Raw genomic sequence first — 20,699 nt, 5'->3', positions numbered from 1 at the left:
TAACACCTAATACAATGTAAATGCTATGTAAATAGTTGTCACACTGTATTGTTTAGGGTATAATGACAAGAAAAAGAAGTCTGTACATGTTCAGTACAGATGCACCAAGCATCTTTTCTTCCAAATATTTTTGATCCATGATAGGCTGAATCCAAGAGGGAGAACCCATGGATATGGAAAGAAGGCAGGAAGTATGTGTCTGTTTTCATTCACTGATGTATCCCTAGCACTGAGAACAGTGCTTGGCACATAGTAAGCAGTAGATGAGCACTTGTTAAATGAATAAAGGAAATCACCCCTGTCTTGAAAAAAGTTTATAATCTAGTTGAGGATAGAAAATCTAGATAAGGATAGAAAATACAATAATCGCTCACGCGCAGTGGCTCACACTTGTAATCCCAATTCTTTGGGAGGCTGAGGCGAGTGGATCACCTGATGTCAGAAGTTCGAGACCAGCCTGGCCAACATAGTGAAACCCCGTCTCTACTAAAAATACAAAAATTAGCCAGGCTTGGTGGTGCACACCTATAACCCCAGCTACTCAGAAGGCTGAGGCATGAGAATTGCTTGAACCCGGGAGGCAGAGGTTGCAGTGAGCTGAGATCGCACCACTGCACTCCAGCCTGGGCAACAGAGTGAGACTCCATCTCAAAAAAATAAATAAATAAAAATAAAAGAATGAAAATACAATAATCATAGAATGAATAAATATGCAAAAAATAATACTAACTATATGTATAGTAAAAGAATACCAAATAAGAAGAGATCATGTTGGCTAGAAAGAGGGTTTCATGGAGGAAAAGCAACGTGGTGATATGGAAAAATAGGAATCTAGAAGACGTATTTACGTGGTGGCTGTTCCAGTTACTATTTTTGAGTTAGTGGCTTAAAATAACAAACATTTTGTTACACTCACAGGTTCTATGGGTCAGGAAATAGTGGAGATGACTTTGTACTACAGTATCTGTGACCTCAGCTGGAAAAGACTTGAAGGCTGGCAATAAGACTCAACAGCTGGGGATTAGAATCATCTGGAGGCTTCCTCACTCTTATGTCTGGCACCAGGGATGGGTAGCCTTTCCATGTTGCTTGGCTGCCTCAAAGCCAAGCACTTTAGTGTTTCCTCAAAGCACTCAAATGGCTAAAGAGTAACTGGGCTTCTTACATGGCAGCACAGGGCTCCAAGCATGTGTGTTCCATGCTTGGAATAAAGGCAATAACACATTGCCTTTTAGGTCCTAGCCTCAGAAGTCTAAAGTCTCAAATGATTTTTACTGTACTCTCTTGGTCAAAGCTGTCACAAGTCTGCCCAGATCAAGATAAGGGGATACAGATCCCCACTTCTCAATAAGAGAAGTGTCAAGGAATTTGTAGCCATTTAAAAAATCACCATTCCTGCTAATAATGAATAACAAAGGAATGGCTCATAAAGAAGATGGGTTAGTACTTCCATTCACTTAACAGAAAAAAAACAAAAAGGGTTTGGGGAAATGGGAAGGCATCTGATTCCCACTATTTCACTTATCTTTACATCTCAAGCAAATTAACTTAATGTCTTACCTATGAAATGAGAATCATCCCCATCTCACAGGGCTGTTTTGATCATTACACAAGCTTCTATAATTAATACAAAGTATCTAACAGTACTTAGCACCCAGAAGTGGCTAAAACAAATTAGTTTTCCTATACTTACTTGTGTTTTATACCTAGTAATGCTCAATAAATGTCTTACTAAAAGAACTGTATGGAGACTATTAATATATCAGAATTCCAAGCCTTCCAAATTGCCCAAGTTGGCTTAACTTACTGTAGTTATTTTTATGTAAGAGAGCAAAAATTGGGTGTTGAACATCAACAGGATTTTTTTTATGTAAAACTTGGCTCGGCACACTGGTTCATGCCTATAATTCCAGCAGTTTGGGAGGCTGCAGCAGGAGGATCACTTGAGGCCAGGAGTTAAAGAACTGCCTAGGCAACATAGTGAGACTCTGTCTCTACCAAAAAATAAAAAATTTAGCTGGTCATGACTTGTGCCTACAGTCCTAACTACTCAGGAGACTGAGGTGGGAGGATCGCTTGAGCCCAGGAGTTTGAAGCTGCAGTGAGCTATGATTGCGCCACTGCACTCCAGCCTGGGTGACAGAGCAAGACCTTGTCTTAAAAAAAAAAAAAAAAAAAGTGAAACACTAACCAGTGGAAAGGGGTGTCATATTTAATATGTATAATTCATGGCAGTAACACCTACTTCTCTTTAACTTCTTTAACATTAGGGGCAGGTACCTAAGATGGTAAATGCTTATGACCTACAGAACTACAACATAACATACCTTAATGACATCATTTGTAAGAGAATTTTCTCAAAGCAATATAAAAATATTTATTTACCATTTTGCATTTTGCCCCAGTGTTCATAATCAGTTCCCTCATTCATGTCTCACTACTTTTACTGAATCTAAGCAGATGAAAATAGGTCACTACACAACTGAAGACAGGCAGTAATTCCAGAAGGCAGCTGGAAAAGAGAACCCTAAGCCTCAGAACTATGTACAATCATCTCATAAATACTCAACCTGCTTCCCTTCTATCACCGGGCAAAGAAAATTGAGAATCTGATTGCTTCTATCTTCCGCTGCATTTCCTATCTGCACTCAGACCGTTATTTATGATTTCTTTTGCTTTTTTGGGATGCCTCTAATATAGGCAGGAAGAGAAGGAGATGCATAATAAGATTTTAAAAGACAGTTTCAAGAAGCTCCCCTCCTCCAAACTTACAGAGCTAAAGTACTTAGTTAAACTTTAGATTGACATAAAACTGGCTATTTTATTAAAACCCAAATTTAAATCCAGCTTTAATTTTTTTTACTTTATAGAACTTCATTAAAATAAAAAAAAAGATGTTAGTTCACGTTTTCCTAGATTTAAAAAGCAATATGGGACAACTGAAATATTAACCAAAAGTTGATGGGGTGGTAGAGACCAAATATCTAGAAATTGTTAAGTCATGAGGGAAAAAACACTATTTTTATCTGAAAGAAGAAAATTTAAAATGATGACAAAACCATTCACACCATCACGTGAAATAATTATAATTACATGCTTTCTACACCACGTTAAGTGAAAAAGTGGTTCAGAAAACACTACTGTCTAAAAGAAACTAAGCAAAAATAAAAAGGGAAACATAAAAATTGATGTATTGCTTTTTATTATTGTCACTAGAACTTTGTTGGTAAGTCTATGTTTCTGAGGTGACACCACGAGCAGGTTCCACTTTTCCCATAAAATATCTAAGTTAAAATAACCTTTTCTCAAGATGTTAAAAAACTTTCGGGGAAGGGTACCTAATATTTTTGAAAGTCTATTAATGCTTTCCACGGGCTATAATAGGAAGCAAATAAATCTATGTCAGGGAATCACGGGCTGTACTGCGTCAAAGAAAAATTTCAGACAGTACTCCCGAGCAGGAATATGATTAAAGTCAACACTTGAAAGGACTTTTCTAAGGTCTAAGAATTCTGCTTATTTTGTAATTCAGGCAAATATAATCATTAGAAAACATATGTGTCTGATCTTTATAGCTGCATGAACTGACTCACTACATTTTCTTTTTAAAGAAATGGGAGCAAGGATAGAAAGAAAAGATAGAAAAGGCTTTCAATGTAACTTTTCCTGTAGTTATACGTAGGAATGCACTGAATTATTTGGTAAGACATTCCTAAGAGATGATTACTAATGATTACTAGCGATTTAGTGGTTGCTAAGGAAATTAGTTAGAACTTCTTGGGGAGTTCTACAGTTGAACCCAGAATAGTCTCAATCCTTATGACCTTACCAGAAGGTCAAGAGCATTATCAACTCTTGACATTCTAAGAAGTCAGTTAGCAATCAGCTAACTCTTAAATAAAATGTAAAGATTCAGTTTATAAACAAAGTAATTAATTCTTCCTTTGTTTGTTAAGGAAATAGTGCCCTCTGGAGGCAGAAATGTATCTAGCATAGTTTGAGACAACTTTTAAAAAAATGTTCAATGTGTAAGAATTAAATATACTATGAGTGGTTCCCAACCATAGGTGTGCAACAGAACCCACCTGAGGAACTTTTTAAAACATACACATGCACAAATTCCACCTAGACCTCCTGGAGCATAAACATGTATGTTCTGAATAAAAGCTAAGTAGTAATAGCTAAAGATTTTAGTAAACATCTACAATTTACTGTATATCGTCCATTCCCCTTCCTGGAATAATTCCCAAATATGTTTTGGAAAATTACTCTGCCCCCATTCACAGCTATCTCATTTGGGTAAGACTGAACCTATATCTAGCTCCAAGGACGAGTCTTGCTAAATTTAAGTCAATTACCAGTCCCATCCTCTTACAAAAAAATTATATAGCAGCTAGTGAAGGGAGACAGTTTCTCCTCCTTTAGATGACAGGACACGACAATGTGAGGTTTGGGACTGTGACCAGGCAGTCATTTTGCTACCAGACTGAGAGAGCCTAGAGCTGCTGGGAACTGCTGGGCCACTATAAGTAGTCTGATGATAAGGCCAAAATTGCATGAAGCAGAGTTAAAAGACGGAGAGACGCTGGGTCCATGGTGACATCTACTGAGCAGCAGTGCCCTATTTTGGATATCTCAGTGTCACTGGCCAGTAATTTTTCCTTTATTGTTTAAGAAAGTTTGAGTTGGTTTTTCCATCAGTTCCTGTCAATTTTCTGTTAATAACCCTGATTAATACAACTATCTTAACAGAAACATTCATTCAATATTTAAGAAAAAAGTTACATTTAATTTTGCTTATTTAGAGCAAGGGGAATACATCTATATTTTTATGGGCTTCAAATATGTAGGCAAGAGATAAAGTTGGAGCTATCACCATAAAGGTGTCCTCCCTAGTTAACTTCTTCCTGCTCTAATAAACAAAATTCCAATAATCCATTATCTTGACCTAAAAATTTCTAATGTTAGTTACACTGCATATAGCATCCAACTCATTATCCAATGTCACTACTAATACAGAAGGGAAAAAGCAAACAAGACTAACCGATGTAATTTATTAATAGTATTTAGTTATGATGAAGGAAAAGGTATAATAAAATGGGCAGAGAAGTCAATTAATAAATTAAAAATTTTAAATATATATATAATTTCCATTATTTATTTTAGATGTCAATGTGGCAATCAAAAGAAGTTGTTTTATTTTTTATATTCTTGTTTTATTATTTATTTTCTTTACATTTAGTACTTAAAATCAACCCAAAAAAAAGGGATTTGCTTGCTATGCTTCTCATTAAATTAGCAAAAAGCACTAATTCACCTGGCTACTATTCATCAGGATTTTTCATTATATGATATTACTGTGATTTTTTTTAAAAAAATAGTATTAGGCTTTAGGATATGTATTGTGCCTTATACACATGCAAATCATGCAAATCACAGATTACCATTTGATCAATACTCTGGGTAAAACAAAGCTCAAGATCTGCTCCATAATGAACTAAGAAATCAAAAGTTAAAAGCCATGAAAAGCTTGTATCAATTACAAGAACTGAAGTATCATAAAGTTCTAGAAATCTCTCTAAAAGATTATCTTACTGGGTACAGTGGCTCTCGCCTATAATCCCAACGCTTTGGGAGCCTGAGGCAGGAGGATCACTTAAGCCCAGGAATTTGAGACTAACAGGGGCAACATGGTGAGACTCTATCTCTACAAAAAATAAATTTTAAAAAATTGGCCAGGTAAGATGGTGCACACCTGTAATCCCAGCTACTCGGGAGGCTGAAGTGGGAAGATCACTTGAGCCCAGGAGATCAAGGCTGCAGTGAACCATGATTAAAAAAAAAAAAAAAATTGCTCTTTGTAAAAAGAAATACAGTCATCACGGACTATAAGTCAGAGATTAATAATATCATAGTTCTAAAGTAGGCAGATAATAAATAGTATACTAAATGTTCTATTACAAAGATAGGTTACTGTAAGAGTTATGTTAATTATATCAAAAACAATTTTCAGAGGGAAATCCAAAGTACTTCTTACAGAGTTAGATAATGCAAGGTGAAGTGTCAGGTAAAGCTATGGCCCAGACACAGCTGAAGATCGAAATTTAAGTGAAGGACACTGACACTAACTGCTTCTGGAAGAAATTACATTTTCCCCCAGAATATACATTCAAAACACATGTAAACCAAACATTATTTTAAAACAAAAATAAGCATCCTTATTAACATAAGATGAATAAATATGATTTTATATTCATCTTCTGGGTCACTGTCTGAATGTCTGAATATAACTTCAGCTATCTGCCTTCTGTGCGTTGGTTTATACCAATTCTTCCTTCTCCTCATCTCTGCTGAATAAAATCTTACCCATGCTCCAAACTGATACAAATACTTAAATGCCTTCAGGGTCCAGGCAGGTAACAAGAATGAGTATGGCAGGCAGGGTATTTACCATAGGCAGGATCATTATAGAGTTTAAGTCTCATCTAAGGGTATGCAAATTCAAAACATTTAGAAAAACCACAAACCAAATGAAACATGTCTACAGGACCAAATTCATCTACTATTACACACTGTTGTTATTTGTTTGTAGTTATCTGCTTTTCTAGATTAAAAGAATCCTAGTGGTCAAGAACCATTCCACATCTTCCCCTCAGCAATTAGCACAGTACCACACAAATACATTTTGGGGCCTGACAGTGGCTCACACTTGTAATCCCAGCACTTTGGGAGGCTGAAGCAAGACGACTGCTTGAGTCCAGGAGTTCGAGACCAGCCTGGGCAACACAGTGAGACCCGGTCTCTACAAAACATTTTTTTTTTAATCAGCCAGGGTGGTAGCATGGGCCTGTAGTCCTAGCTATTTGGGAGGCCGAGGTGGGAGGATCGCTTGAGCCCAGGAAGTCGAGGCTGCAGTGAGCCGTGGTCAAGTCACTGCACTCCAACCTGGATGACAGAGTGGGACCCTGTCTCAAAAACAAACAAACAAACAAAAAAACCATATATATTTTTTTAACATTTTTACATTACATTATATATACATTTTTGCTCAATAAACATCATTTAACATACACCCCCAAGTGAAAAATGACACTCAGTTTAGACAGAACCATCTAAGGAATGACTGCTTTGTTTACAGGACTATCTTTTGGGACATAATTAAAGCCTTACTTTAGACAAGACAAAATATTTCATTTCTTGTTCTTTATCAAAGTAGCCTATCCTAGAATAACCTAAATCTCTCATAGAGCCACCTGCTAATTACCTCACTTGTAGAAGGATATATGGGTTTTGAGCTATACTCAGTGTCTGGAATAATTCAAAATCCAGTCTTTGGATTATCTGAGATTGTCACAGGTCACTGTAAACTAAATACTTCTCTAATTCTCCAATTACCTAAGTTACCTTCTTTTCCTTTTTAAAAAGTGGGTGCTACATGTTTACCTTTCTATTTTTCAGGGGCTTTTGTACCTCAAAAGTGTTCACAAATAATGACTAATGGCTTTGTGGTAGCATCTGCCACTCCTTAAGTGGTTGTTTGTCATCAGGTTTGCAAATCATCTGATATAAATAGCTTTTTAAAGTAGTCCTCAACCATTTCTCTCCATACTCTATTTCTGCTTTCCATGATCTTTGTAAGTGGCATTTGCTATAATTAACTGATTACTGATGATATTTTTTTTAAAAAACAGAAAGCTGAGCACTCTTATCTATGAGGATTGAGGTCTCTACATTTTGTTGATCCTCCTCTTTTGTTTACAGAACTGAAAAAATGTTTTTATTTTTCCTGTTACCTTTCATGTTTTTGGCAAAGTAGCATGTCCCTTATTTACTTTTCTATTCTATTTACAAAGGGATCTAATTACTCATTCTATTCCATATATATTTGTTATTCAATCTGCTTTTGCTTTTGGTTGTTTTCTAATTTACATTTTAGGATTTTATGTTATTCAAATGTATTAAATCAGCTGTAAGCATAAAACTGCTTTATACAGTCCTCTCTAATGGGGGAAGACCAGAAAAGAAGAAGTTGGTGGTAAAGGATGACAAAAGAAATGTCATATACATTGCCTTTTTAAAATGGCAATCAAATTGCATACACAATACAAGGAATTTTACAAAGGAACACTCCATCAATAAAAAAGCATATAAGTAATCAGAAGCTGACATGCAATTAATCAGTCAAGGTGAAATTTTGCAAGTGCCTTCACAAAGCAATTAACCAACTTTACATTTATAAAACAACATAACATTTTAATTAAAATGAAAAATTTTTAAACTGCCGATAATACCTCATTAGTTCTAAATGTTTATGCCAGTTTCTGAATTTGTATCTTTACAAATAAAAATTAAATAAACATAAATTATATTTTACCCATACAGTAACATCTCAGAAAGAGGTCACGTATCCAGTCAATAACCAGGAAGAAAGCAAAAGAAAAGTTTCTAAACAGCCAAAAGTGATACAGTTCACACACAAATAAGGTGTAGTAAATTCTATCATGGAATACCATATTGAATTCAAAATAAATAAACTACAGCTACATACAGCAACACAAATGAAATACCCCAAGTCATGCTGAGTAAAAGAAGTCAGAAACACAAAAACAAGCACTCTGTGTGATTCCATTTAAATAGAACTCAGAAACAGGCAAAACTACTCTGTGCCGTTAAAAGTCAGTACTGCGAGGAAAAGAGATAGTGACAAAGGAGAGGAATGAGGAAGGCTTCTACAGTGCTAGTAATGCTTTATTTCTTCATCTCATAGTTACAAATGTGTTCACCTTTCTTTTGCAATTTAAATAGACTATTTTTTAGAGTAGTTTTAGGTTAACAGCAAAACTGAACAGAAACTACAGAGATTTACTACATACCCCACAAATTCCAAAGTCCACAGTGTACACTGGATTCACTCATAGTGTTTTACATTCTATGGGTTTTGATGCATGTATACACAATTATATACTTCTAGAGCAACAGTTTCACTGCCCTAAACATCCTTTGAGCTTCACTTATTTATCCCTCCACCACTCCCTCACCCCCTGGCTACCATTAATTTTTTTATTGTCTCCATAGCTTTCTCTTTTCCAGAATGTCACACAGTTGCAATCATACAGTATGTAGCCTTTTCAGATTGGCTCCTTTCACTTAATAATATGCATTTAAGTTTCATCCATATCAATGGCTAGATAGCTCATTTCCTTTTAGTACTTAATAATATTCCACTGTCCAGATATACCAGGGTTTATTTATATATTCACCTACAGAAGGACATTTTGGATGCTTCCAAGTTTGGGCAATTATGAATAAAGCTGCTATAAACATCCATGTGCAAGTTTTTGGATGAACCTAAGTTTTCAACTCCTTGGGATAAATACCAAGAAGCACAATTGCTGCATCATATGGTAAGACTGTGTTTCACTTTATAAGAAGCTGCCAAACGGTCTTCCAAGGAGGCTGTAGCATTTTGCATTTCCACCAGCAATGAGTAAGAGCTTCCGTTGCTCCACATCCTTGTCAGCGTTTGATGCTGTCATTGTTCTGAATTTTGGCCACTCTAATAGGTGTGTAGTGGTATCTCACTGTTGTACTAATTTGCATTTCCCTTATGATATATATATATGGAACATCTTTTCATATGCTTATCTGGCATCTCTGTATCTTCTTTGCTGAGGTATATGTTAAGATCTTTGGGCCATTTTAAAATCAATAGTTCATTTTCTTCTTGTTGAGTTTTAAGAGTTATTTGTATATTTTGGACAAGAGTCCTTTACCAGATAAGTCTTTTGCAAATATTTTCTCCCAGTTCTGTGGCTTGTCTTCTCATTCTGTTGACACAGTCTTTCATAGAATAAAAGTCTAAATTTTTAATGAAGTTCAGTTTATCAATGATTTCTATCATGGATTGTTCCTTTGCGGAACAATCAAGACTAAAAAGTCATTGCCCCACCCAAGGTCATCTAGATTTTCTCCTATGTAATCTTCTAGGGGTTTTATCATTTCACATTTTACATATAGATCTGTGAAATATTTTGAGTCAGTTTTTGTGAAGGGTGTAAGGTCTGGCCTAGATTCATTTTTCTGCATGTGGATGTCCAGTTGTTCCAGCACTATTTGTTGAAAAAACTATCTTTGCTACATTTTATTACCTTTGCTCCTTTGTCAAAATTCAGTTGACTGTATTTATGTGGGTCTATTTCTGGGGCCTTTAATCTGTTCCATTAATCTATTTGTCTGTTGTTTGTCCAATACCACATCTTATTCATTACTACAACTTTTGTTTTGTTTTGTTTTGTTTTTGAGATGGAGTTTCACTCTGTCGCCAGGCTGGAGTGCAGTGGTACGATCTCGACTCACTGCAACCTCTGCCTCCCAGGTTCAAGCGATTCTCCTGCCTCGGCCTCCCAAGTAGCTGGGATTACATGTGCACACCACCACACCCAGCTAATTTTTGTATTTTTAGTAGAGACAGGGTTACACCATGTTGGCCAGGATGGTCTTGATCTCTTGACCTCATGATCTGCCCACCTCGGCCTCCCAAAGTGCTGGGATTACAGATGTCAGCCACGGCGCCTGGCCTCATTACTACAGCTGCATAGAAAGTCTTGAAGATGGGTAGTATCAGTCCTCCAACTTTGTTCTTCTTCAATACTCTGTTGGTTCTTCTGGGTCTTCTGTCTCCATATAAAGTTAAAGATCACTTTGTCAACATCCACAGAAAAACTTGCTGGGATATTAACAGGGAATACATTAAATCTGTAGATCAAGTTGGGAAGAACTGACATGTACCATGTCCTTGCTCCATAGGAAGAGAATTTCAAGCCCTTAAAGACAATTTACTACTGTCACTTCAGCCACAATCCTGAAAAGCTTTGGTACAGAGTCATTAGCAGACAAAAAGAAAAAAAGGCAAGTTAGAAAAAGAATCAGAAGTGCATTTCTTCTAGGCATTGATAGTTGCAATTACTGCCAGGACTCAAAAGAAAAGTCTTCAGAGTAGCAGGCTGGAAGAGCTCCTTGGAGTCAAGTTAGAGATCCCTGATGCCAAAGAGAAAGAACTGGACTATTTCTCTACCACACAAGTTAGAAAGGGAATGGTATTTCCATTTTTTTCCTCTATACTGATGCAAATTTTTCCAGTTAGGAGAAGTCTTATATTAGCTTTAAGTAGCTCTCTATTTGGGTCTGAGTTACTATCAAAAAGCTGAGGTATTGCTTGAGGGTAGGAACTACTTATTGAACCTCTTTTATGTCACTTACAGAGTTAGCAAACAAGCTAACAAAACTGTCTATACACTATTTCATAATCTAAATATATATGACACAAGATGAGGCAGTTTGTGTGTGCATATGTAGTTTTTGGAAGGGAAGCAAATGGAGGTATAGGTATCATTAAGTGCTTGTTTCCAGAATCATTAAGCAATCAAATAGAAATATGTTTTCTAGGGTCACTGAACTGAAAAAAAATCAGGCTAATAGGCTAAATAATCCAATCAAATGTCTACAGTCAAGACTGTACTTCAATCGTTTCTGTGAAAGAGGTAACAGACTATTCACTGTGAATGGAAATTCCCCGGTGTCCCTCAGTAATTCACTTTAATATTGATTTAACAATCCTTCCTGTTGAAGTGCTTCCCCTTATCACATTTTGAGACAAATTCCTCTTGAAACAGACCAAAAGATAGAACTGAAAAATACTTGACCTTCAAATACTAAGATGAAAACAGCTCTTGCTCACATATTAGAAAACAGAAAAGCATTTACTGAGTTCTGTGTGAAAACAAAACGCACAAATAAACAACAAAAAACAAAGATGCTTTGCTATTTACAGAGCAGAACTTGATTTCCAAGTAAATCCACCAAGGAGTATGCAATGATAGTTGTGGTTTCAACTCTGGAATGATGAACCAGAGTTAACATTTCTAAACATTCTTTCCCAACAGGCAGATTTTGAGAAATACAGTTCCAAGATCCCCTAATCTAAGAGCATTGTGTTCCAGTATCTTTGGTTCTTTGGCTTATAACCGATAAGAAAATTACTTTAAGATCCCTAGAAACACAAGATGCTAAGGTAATTCATGTTTTAATCAGAGAGTACTGGGTAAGCATATTAAATGTAATGTTAACAGTTAAATATGCCTACAATTCTAAGCCTGAGAAATCCCTTCTTGACAGAGTATGAGTAACACATGGATGTAAGGACAGAGAGAACAATGAAGAGAAAGTAGAGGCATTATGTAAAATCTAACATAAAAGCTAAGAATCAATTTGTCCTTGGATAAGTGACTAAAAACTTGTGGCGTCTCCCCCTATATTACCACACTTACCATACCATATTGTTAAGTGTCTTTTATTTTTTTCCTCCTCTGAGCTTCTTGAGGGCAGGGATACATTTTTGTATTCTCAGAGTAAACAGAGTGCTCAGAGCATGATTTATATACAGTGAATGGTTCTGTGCTAAGAATCTTCTTTACTCCTCATAATAATCACATGAGGTAGGTACTGTACTGTTACTCTAATTTTATAGATAAAGAAACTTGGGATCACTTACATTAAAGAACTTGCCCAAAACCACAGAGCAACCTAACTTCAGAGTATATGAATTTAATCACTGTACTATATTATCTGAATAAATGAATGCCTGCTTTTTTAGGCTTCTAAGTTTTAATAACTAATCTTATAAGTCTGCTGATTCAGATATCATTCTGCATTTGTGTCTTATGTATTGAAATTACTACATTAGCTCAAGAGGCACCAGAGGAGCATAATATTTGGGGGCCAAGCAGATAATTCTAGCATTCCAGGGTTGTTTGTGGACTTCACACTTTCAAAGTATGGTTAAATGTTAACATTAAATTAGTTATTTTTAAACACAAGAACATTCTTTTTTTGTTTCTTTTTTTGAGATGGAGTCTCGTTTTGCCGCCCAGGCTGGAGTGCAGTGGCATGATGTCCACTCAACGCAAGCTCCGCCTCCCCGGTTCATGCCATTCTCCTGCCTCAGCCTCCAGAGTAACTGGGACTACAGGTGCCCGCTAATTTTTTGTATTTTTAGGAGAGACGGGCTTTCACCGTGTTAGCCAGGATGGTCTCAATCTCCTGACCTCGTGATCCGCCAGCCTCAGCCTCCCAAAGTGCTGGGATTACAGGCATGAGCCACCGCGCCCAGCCAGTACATTCATTTTTTAAAATGCAAGTTATTACAACAAAATCTTGGGGGTGATTGATAATATAACAAAAGTAGTTAAAGAGAATTCTTTTTAACAGGAAACTTTTAGAAAGCGCTATAAGGTTGAATTAGCAAGCCCATTTTACAGATAAGTGATCAGTACATGGTTTATTATTAGTTTAACAAGATATTCAATGCAAGGGGATTTATATACACTAGACTAAGCCAGTGTCTCATTTATGACTCCAAATCAACAAAATAATAAAATAGCTTATGAAATTATTTAATCTTACATTCTACCTAAAACAACTGTGAATTAATCCTCAGTATATCCTGTATATTATTCAAACAGAAATCTTCCCATCCACAAAACAGGCAGGACTTCAATGACATGTAATAATACTTATTTTTCTTCAGATCAGAACCAATCAAGGATGGAAAACAAATCTATCCTTATTTAATTTGTCTTACATTTAAAATTTTCAAACATAAACACTCATATAGAATTAATTTTTAAACTGTGAAATATTAATTCAGTTAGACCTATTCAGCACTACTATAAATCATCAAAACATGAACAAAGCGTAATACATTGTAGAAAATAGTATACTTTTCTCCATGCTAAAAAGACGTTTACGGTGCCAAAAAGAAACTTACATTTATCTGCTCATTGTTGAAAATGATTACCTCTATTCTTAATTTTTAGGAATACAGTAGATCTTGCATATAATAAGAACAGTCTTTAATTTCTTTTTTTTCTTTTTTTTTTTTTTGAGACAGAGTCTCGCTCTGTCACCCAGGCTGGAGTGCTGTGACCGGATCTCAGCTCACTGCAAGCTCCGCCTCCCGGGTTCACACCATTCTCCTGCCTCAGCCTCCCAGGTAGCTGGGACTTCAGGCGCCGCCACCTCGACCGGCTAGTTTTTTGTAGTTTTTAGCAGAGACGGGGTTTCACCGTGTTAGCCAGGATGGTCTCGATCTCCTGACCTCGTGATCCGCCCGTCTCGGCCTCCCAAAGTGCTGGGATTACAGGCTTGAGCCACCGCGCCCGGCCAGTCTTTAATTTCTTAACGTTTGCTTACAGTGACTGAAATGAAAACTTTTGGTCAAATTTTTACATACCTTAAAAGTAGAAAGTCCATAAAGTCTTGTAGTATGAACAGTTTCTTGAGAAATATTTGTAATGTTAGTTATAAAGTCCTCAAGATATTTACAAGCTTGTTCCAGGTGTGTTGTGTTTATGATGATTTGCACCAGCTAGAAAACACAAGATATATCCAGTAAAATACAGGTTACATGTATGTAAAATCACCTAATTTTTAAAAATAGGATTATTACTTCCAGCAACTGTACCGTATCTACATAACTACAGCATTATAGGATACAACTATCTGATTTTAAAAGCCTGCTGCAAATACTGCTTATGAATTTATATACATATATATATATATACATACACACATCAAGAATCTAACTGCCAGTTATTTTAAAATAACTTTTCATAATATGTTTCAAATCTTAAACATTTAGCAAGTAAAAAATTAGGATTTTGGTTTTTCCTGTAGTCTGGCGATCAGAAATCTAAACAGATGTTCTAACATCTTTATCTACTATTCCCCATATAAACCCTTTTCCCTCACTTTTTTTTTTCTTCCAGAGACAGGGTCTTGCTGTCACCCAGGTTGTGTACTACAGTGGTATGATTGTAACTCACTGCAGCCTCAACCTCCTGAGCTCAAGTCCAGAGTAGCTAAGAATATAGTTGCACACTACCACGTCTGGTTAATATTCTTCATTTTTTGTAGAGACAGGGTCTCACTATATTGCCCAGGCTGGTCTCAAACTCTTGACCTCAAGCAAACCTCCTGCCTTGGCCTCCCAAAGCTCTCAGATTAGAGGTGTGAGCCCTGTGCCTGGCATCCTCACATTTCTGGAATTTACACTGGGTATTTTCATTTTGAAAACAAATCTGCTTACATTAATACACTTAAAACAGGAAGCTAGTTTTACAGAATGATGTTCAGTAATAATTTAAAATAATTGTTTCATACAATGAAACATTTCACTATATGTGTCTTTTTAACCTACCTCTGTCAAACCTATATGAGGTTTTCTAATAAGGTTCAGTAAACAGCTACTCAAAGTTCTGGTCAGCAGCAGATTTGTTGATTTTCTAAGCATATCGTCTATTTCTGTTGAGCTAAACAGAAAGACTGATATTATTAAACTTTCTATAAACTTTAATAAAAAGTAATGAATATGGTTAGTTAACATCCTAAATAATTTAACACAATTCACTAAAATAATTTTCCCCAAGTCATTAATTTATATCTTTAAATAAACTACAATGACCCATATTTATTAAATCACAAACTTCAATTTAACTTTGCAAAAGGGACATTTTCCATAAAGTAGAATATTCATATATGGCATAATTTAAATGTATCCAATTAACAACTACAGAAAAATCATGGAGGACTTGGTATAAGGAAATAAAACTATTCCTAAATTCCAACTCCATCATGGGATAGTAACTTTGCCGCTTTATTGTTTTTATTACTGTTTTTTAGCCAGGGTCTCACTTTGTCACCCAGGCTGGAGTGCAGTGGTACAATTATAGCTCACTGTAGCCTCAAAGTCCTGGACTCAAGCGATTTTCACACTTCAACATTCTGAGTAGCTGGGCCTACAGGTGCATGCCACCATGCCCAGCTAGTTTCAAATATTTTATAGAGACAGGGTTGCGCTATGTTGCCCAGGCTGGTCTCAAACTCCTGGACTCAAATAATTTTCCCACCTTGGCCTTCCAAAGTGCTGGGATTACAGACGTGAGCCACCGCGCCCAGCCCCAAAAGACAGTCACTTTGAAAGAAACTTCATACACAACTACAGCTAAAAATTATTTTTAAAATACAAACTGACATTGAGCTCTTTCTAGATATAATTAACAAATTTAATTTTTAGTATAACTAAGTTATACATTTTCATCAAGATTTTTTAAGTCTTCAAATAAATAAATTACCTTAAACTAATTTTAATATGATGTTTCTTAACATCCTAAGTATTACTAAGCTAGCACTAAAAAACAAATTCTTTTCCCCTAACCGTTAGGCCTTCAATTTAAGTAAATAATGATTTCTTGGATACAGCCTCATTATCACAACAGTTAAACTGTCCTTAGACCATGGACTATCCATCTTGGCACTACTGACATTTTACGGTGGATAATACTTTGTTGTGGAGACTGTCTTGCACATTTGGATGTTTGGCAGCACCCCTGGACTCTATCCACTAGTTTCAAGTAGTGCCTCTCCCCCGAACTGTAACAACCGAACATGTTTCTAGACATTGCCAAATTTGTGGGGAGGAGGTGGTGGCAGGAGAACCAAAATTATCCCCAATTGAGAACTACTGCCTTAGATATAAGCTAACATTTTTGCATCCTTTTACTTTTTATTAAAATACTACTTTTAAAAATCCGTAGTCCAGGCACAGTAGATTGTGCCTGTAATCTCAGCACTTTGAGAGGCCGAGGTGGGTGAATTGCTTGAGGCCAGAAGTTCGAAACCAGCCTGACCAACATGGCAAAACCTCGTCTCCACTAAAAATACAAAAATTGGCCAGGTGTAGTGGCGTGAACCTGTGGTTCAGCTACTTGGAAGGGTGAGGTGGGAGGATCACTCGAGCCCAGGAGGTTGAGGCTGCAGTGGGCCATAATTGTACCACTTCATTCCAGCCTGGGCAACAGAGTGAGATCCTGTCTCAAAACAAAACAAAACAAAACAAAACAAAAACAAAAACAAACAAAAAGAACTACCATTCAACCCAGCAATCCCATTATTGGGGATATATGCAAAGGAAAATAAATCATTTTACCAAAAAGACATATGTACCCATATGTTCACTATAGCACTATTCACAATAGCAAAGACACAGAATCAACCTAGGTGTCTATGGCAGCACCCCTGGCCTCTACCCACTAGTTCCAAGTAGCGCCTCTCCATTGATAGCAATGTTGGATTGGATAAAGAAAATGTGGTATATAAACCCCATGGAACACTACACAGCCATAAAAAAGAACAAAATCATGTCCTTTGCAGCAATATGAATGCAGCTGGAGGCTAATAGCCTAAGCAAACTAATGCAGAAACAGAAAACCAAATACTGCATGTTTTCACTTATAAGTGGGAGCTAAACACTAGGTACACATGGATGTAAAAATGGAAACAACAGATACTGGGGACTACAAGAAGGGGAGGCAGGGGTTGAAAAACTACCTATTGAGTACTGTGCTCGCTACCTGGGTGACAGGTTCAAGCATACCCCAAACCTCAGCATTCTACAATATGCCCTTGTTACAAACATGTACCCCACGAACCTAAAATAAAAGTTGAGGAAAAAAAAGTTACGGCATAAAAATAAAGTATTAATGTTTCATAAAAGTTATGACAAAAATGCATTTGTGATTAGTAAACTTACCTCCGGTGTAGTGACTCTGAAAATTTAAGGCTGGCATAAATAAATTCTTTAACTTGAATGTAAATATGAGGCACTGACTGAGACATGGGGAATTTCTTTGGGAAAGATTGCTGTAGAAAAAGAAAGTTAATATTGTTTTTGAAATTTTAGAAAAAGACATGCTAATCACTAAAAATGTAAAATTAAATTGATTTCACACTTGAATAGCAAATACCTGCATCAAAAACCCTGTTATATTTCTATATTTTTGATATTTTATCAAAGTATTTCTGAAGAAAATAATGTGGCAATTTACCCTTGTTTCTTAAATCATAGTATCAGACTTTCAACAAGCAGAGAAAACACATACCAGTGCCTCTGGTGTATTCCAATGATGAGTACTCTGTCTGTAGGTGATGCCTAGCTGTCTGCTTCTTTGTGTATTTATCATGCAAGAGTCAGGGTGGCCATGAAAATTACAGGCCAGCTTTCTGGCTCAGAGTAATTAAATAATTCTAAGACTCCCTTCACTTACCTTCAGCGAAGGCTTGATGCCACTTCAAGAAGTTACTGAGTTTATTCCATTACTCCTAGAATACCTTATAGCAGGTTTCTGACCTCTATGCCATTAAACACTGGTATGCAGCCAATGGCTTACAGGGTGCTTCCTGGCTAAACTACTTTATAAGTCATCATCCATTTGAAATTCTCAGTCTCTAAAAAGTAAACTCCTTCCAAGATTGTTACCAAAAAAAATCCTCTTTTCTATTTCATTAAGTCTAATATACCCTTCTATCTTCACCTTCATTGCAATCTTGTTATACTGGTGAAAGTACCATCACCAAGACCACCAGTGATCTCACAGTTGTTCAATCCAGTGGTTTCTTCAGCTCTCATGTTACCTGACTTTTTTGAAGAATCTGACACAGTTGACCCACTCCTACTTCATAAATGGTCTCTCCTTCCTTGGACTCCTGCCCACACTGGTTATCCTCCTTTTTTCTCTACCTACTCTGTTTCCTCTCCTTTAGCCATTACTTAATTATTGCTGTGCTTTTGGGTTCTGTCCTAAACCCTCTCTTCCTACTACATATACTTTTCTTGGACAATCCCATATAGTCTTCAATCACCATGCAATCACCACGCAAGTACGAATATCTCCAAATCTACAACTCCAGATCAAATCTTTCTCTGAAGTCCAAATTCACGTATCTACCCATTGGACAGCTCCATTTGGCTATACCATTTGAGATATACTCAAAAGGTCCAAAAGTGAAATTATCATCTTTTTCTTCTAAATCTGCTCCTCTTGTGTTTCTTATCACAGTGAATGCTGCCACCATCCAAAGTAGAAACTTAGTTATCTTACTTGACTCCTTTATCTCTGTTACCCCTCATATGCACATAATCAGCAACTCCTGTTGCTCCTACCTCCTAAGCATCTCAAATCAGCTTCAATGACCATAACCCCCATTCAGGCTACATAACCCTCTTCTCTCATCAAGATAAATGCAAAAATCTACTAGGTGGTCTCCCTGCCACCAGTCTTACTCTTTTCCAATTCATTCTCCACATATTAGCCAGATAGATCTTCCTAAAGCACAAATCTGGTTATGTTTTTACCACTTAAAACTCTTTCATGGCTTCCCATAATCCTCAGGAAAAAGGATAAACTCTCTAACACTGTTTAGTAGGGCCACTATGGTCTGGCCCTTTCTGCTTCTTCAATTTACATCTCTTGATCTTCATCTCTTGTATTTCATCTACTTTGACCTTTACGCAGCCTTTCTGCATGATGCATCCCCTGTCTTAAGCAATGCAAACTTCTGTGAATTATAATTTCTTATTTATTTTATCTACCCTCACTTGACTATAAGTTCCTCGACACCAAAGACTAAAAATCTAGCACATAGTACTGTTTCTGGTATATAGTAGGTATATGAAAAATATTTGAAATTATTTTAATGACATTAAAGGCAGAATATAAATGTTCTTATTTTGGCCAAATGATTCTAATAAAATTAACATAGCTATCTACAAAAATATTTTTGCATGTATGTTTACTATTACTCCTCCATTCATAATTTATGTTGAAAATAACTCAAGTTATTTGACAGTTTTATATATTTTCTAATAGTTTTAATTGAAAATTATACTTAAACTAAGAAAAAATATACATACACAACCAAAAGACTTTATTAAATAATTTATGAGATTTTTCAGTTGTTGTATTTTAATTTTCCATGTGACTTTAACTATTAACAGTAGTTCTTCTTTTTAATAGTGACTAATACATAGATCAATGAATACAACTCCTAAGAACTTAATCTTAAGAGGTACTGCATATATGAGAAACTCTCTGCAAGAAAAGTTAAATTTGCTTTTAATTATAAACCTATTTAGAATAGTTTAATACAATTGGAAAGGATATTAGAGATTACTGAGTTCAAACTCCTCATTTGACAAATGAGGCACAAATGCCCACACAGGCTCAGTCATTTGCCTATAATAAGCCACAAGCAGCCAGGCGCGGTGGCTCACGCCTGTAATCGCAGCACTTTGTATGGCTGAAGCACGCAGATCATCTGAGGTCAGGAGTTTGAGGACAGCCTGACCAACATGGTGAAACCCTTTGTCTCTACTAAAAAAAAATTACAAAATTAGCTGGGCATGGTGGTGCATGCCTGTAATCCCAGCTGCTCGGGAGGCTGAGGCAGGAGAATCGCTTGAACCCAGGAGGCAGAGTTTGCAGTAAGCTGAGATGGCGTCACTGCACTCCAGCCTGGGCAACAAGAGCAAAACTCCATCTCAAAGAAAAAAAAAAAAGCCACAAGCAGAGCTAGCACATGAATCTAGACCTAGTCTAGTGCTCTTTATATAGACTCTAGCCTGAACAAACTCATTACCAGTAACTTAAAAAAAAAAAAAAAAAAACTAAGCCATGAGATGGAGAATATTCTGGTGATATTTCTTGACACAACAACTTTCACTGGGCTTTCAAAAAATACAGAATTAGAATAATTATTCTGGCTTCTTGTATTAAAACATAGCTAATAGGTATATGCAATGGCAG

The 20,699-nt window shown here is 36.3% G+C and overlaps 1 protein-coding gene across 10 annotated transcripts in view; it reads right to left on the bottom strand.

The window, feature by feature from the left end:
• EXOC6 (exocyst complex component 6) overlaps positions 1-20,699 on the bottom strand; it is a 218,798-nt gene that overhangs the window by 90,927 nt on the left and 107,172 nt on the right. For all 10 annotated transcript variants that reach the window (XM_033224564.1, XM_033224621.1, XM_033224613.1 and 7 more), the window contains 3 exons: positions 17,648-17,757; positions 15,257-15,368; positions 14,291-14,425 (listed from right to left, as the gene is read on the bottom strand). In XM_033224564.1, coding sequence (XP_033080455.1) covers positions 14,291-14,425; positions 15,257-15,368; positions 17,648-17,757 — 357 coding nt within the window. The remainder of the gene's footprint in view (positions 1-14,290; positions 14,426-15,256; positions 15,369-17,647; positions 17,758-20,699) is intronic.

The sequence above is a fragment of the Trachypithecus francoisi genome, unplaced genomic scaffold (genome assembly GCF_009764315.1).
Source record: "Trachypithecus francoisi isolate TF-2019V2 unplaced genomic scaffold, Tfra_2.0 Contig01436, whole genome shotgun sequence".
Lineage (NCBI taxonomy): Eukaryota > Metazoa > Chordata > Mammalia > Primates > Cercopithecidae > Trachypithecus > Trachypithecus francoisi.
Note: the sequence above shows the minus strand (reverse complement) of the source record. Positions and strands in the feature narration are given on the sequence as shown.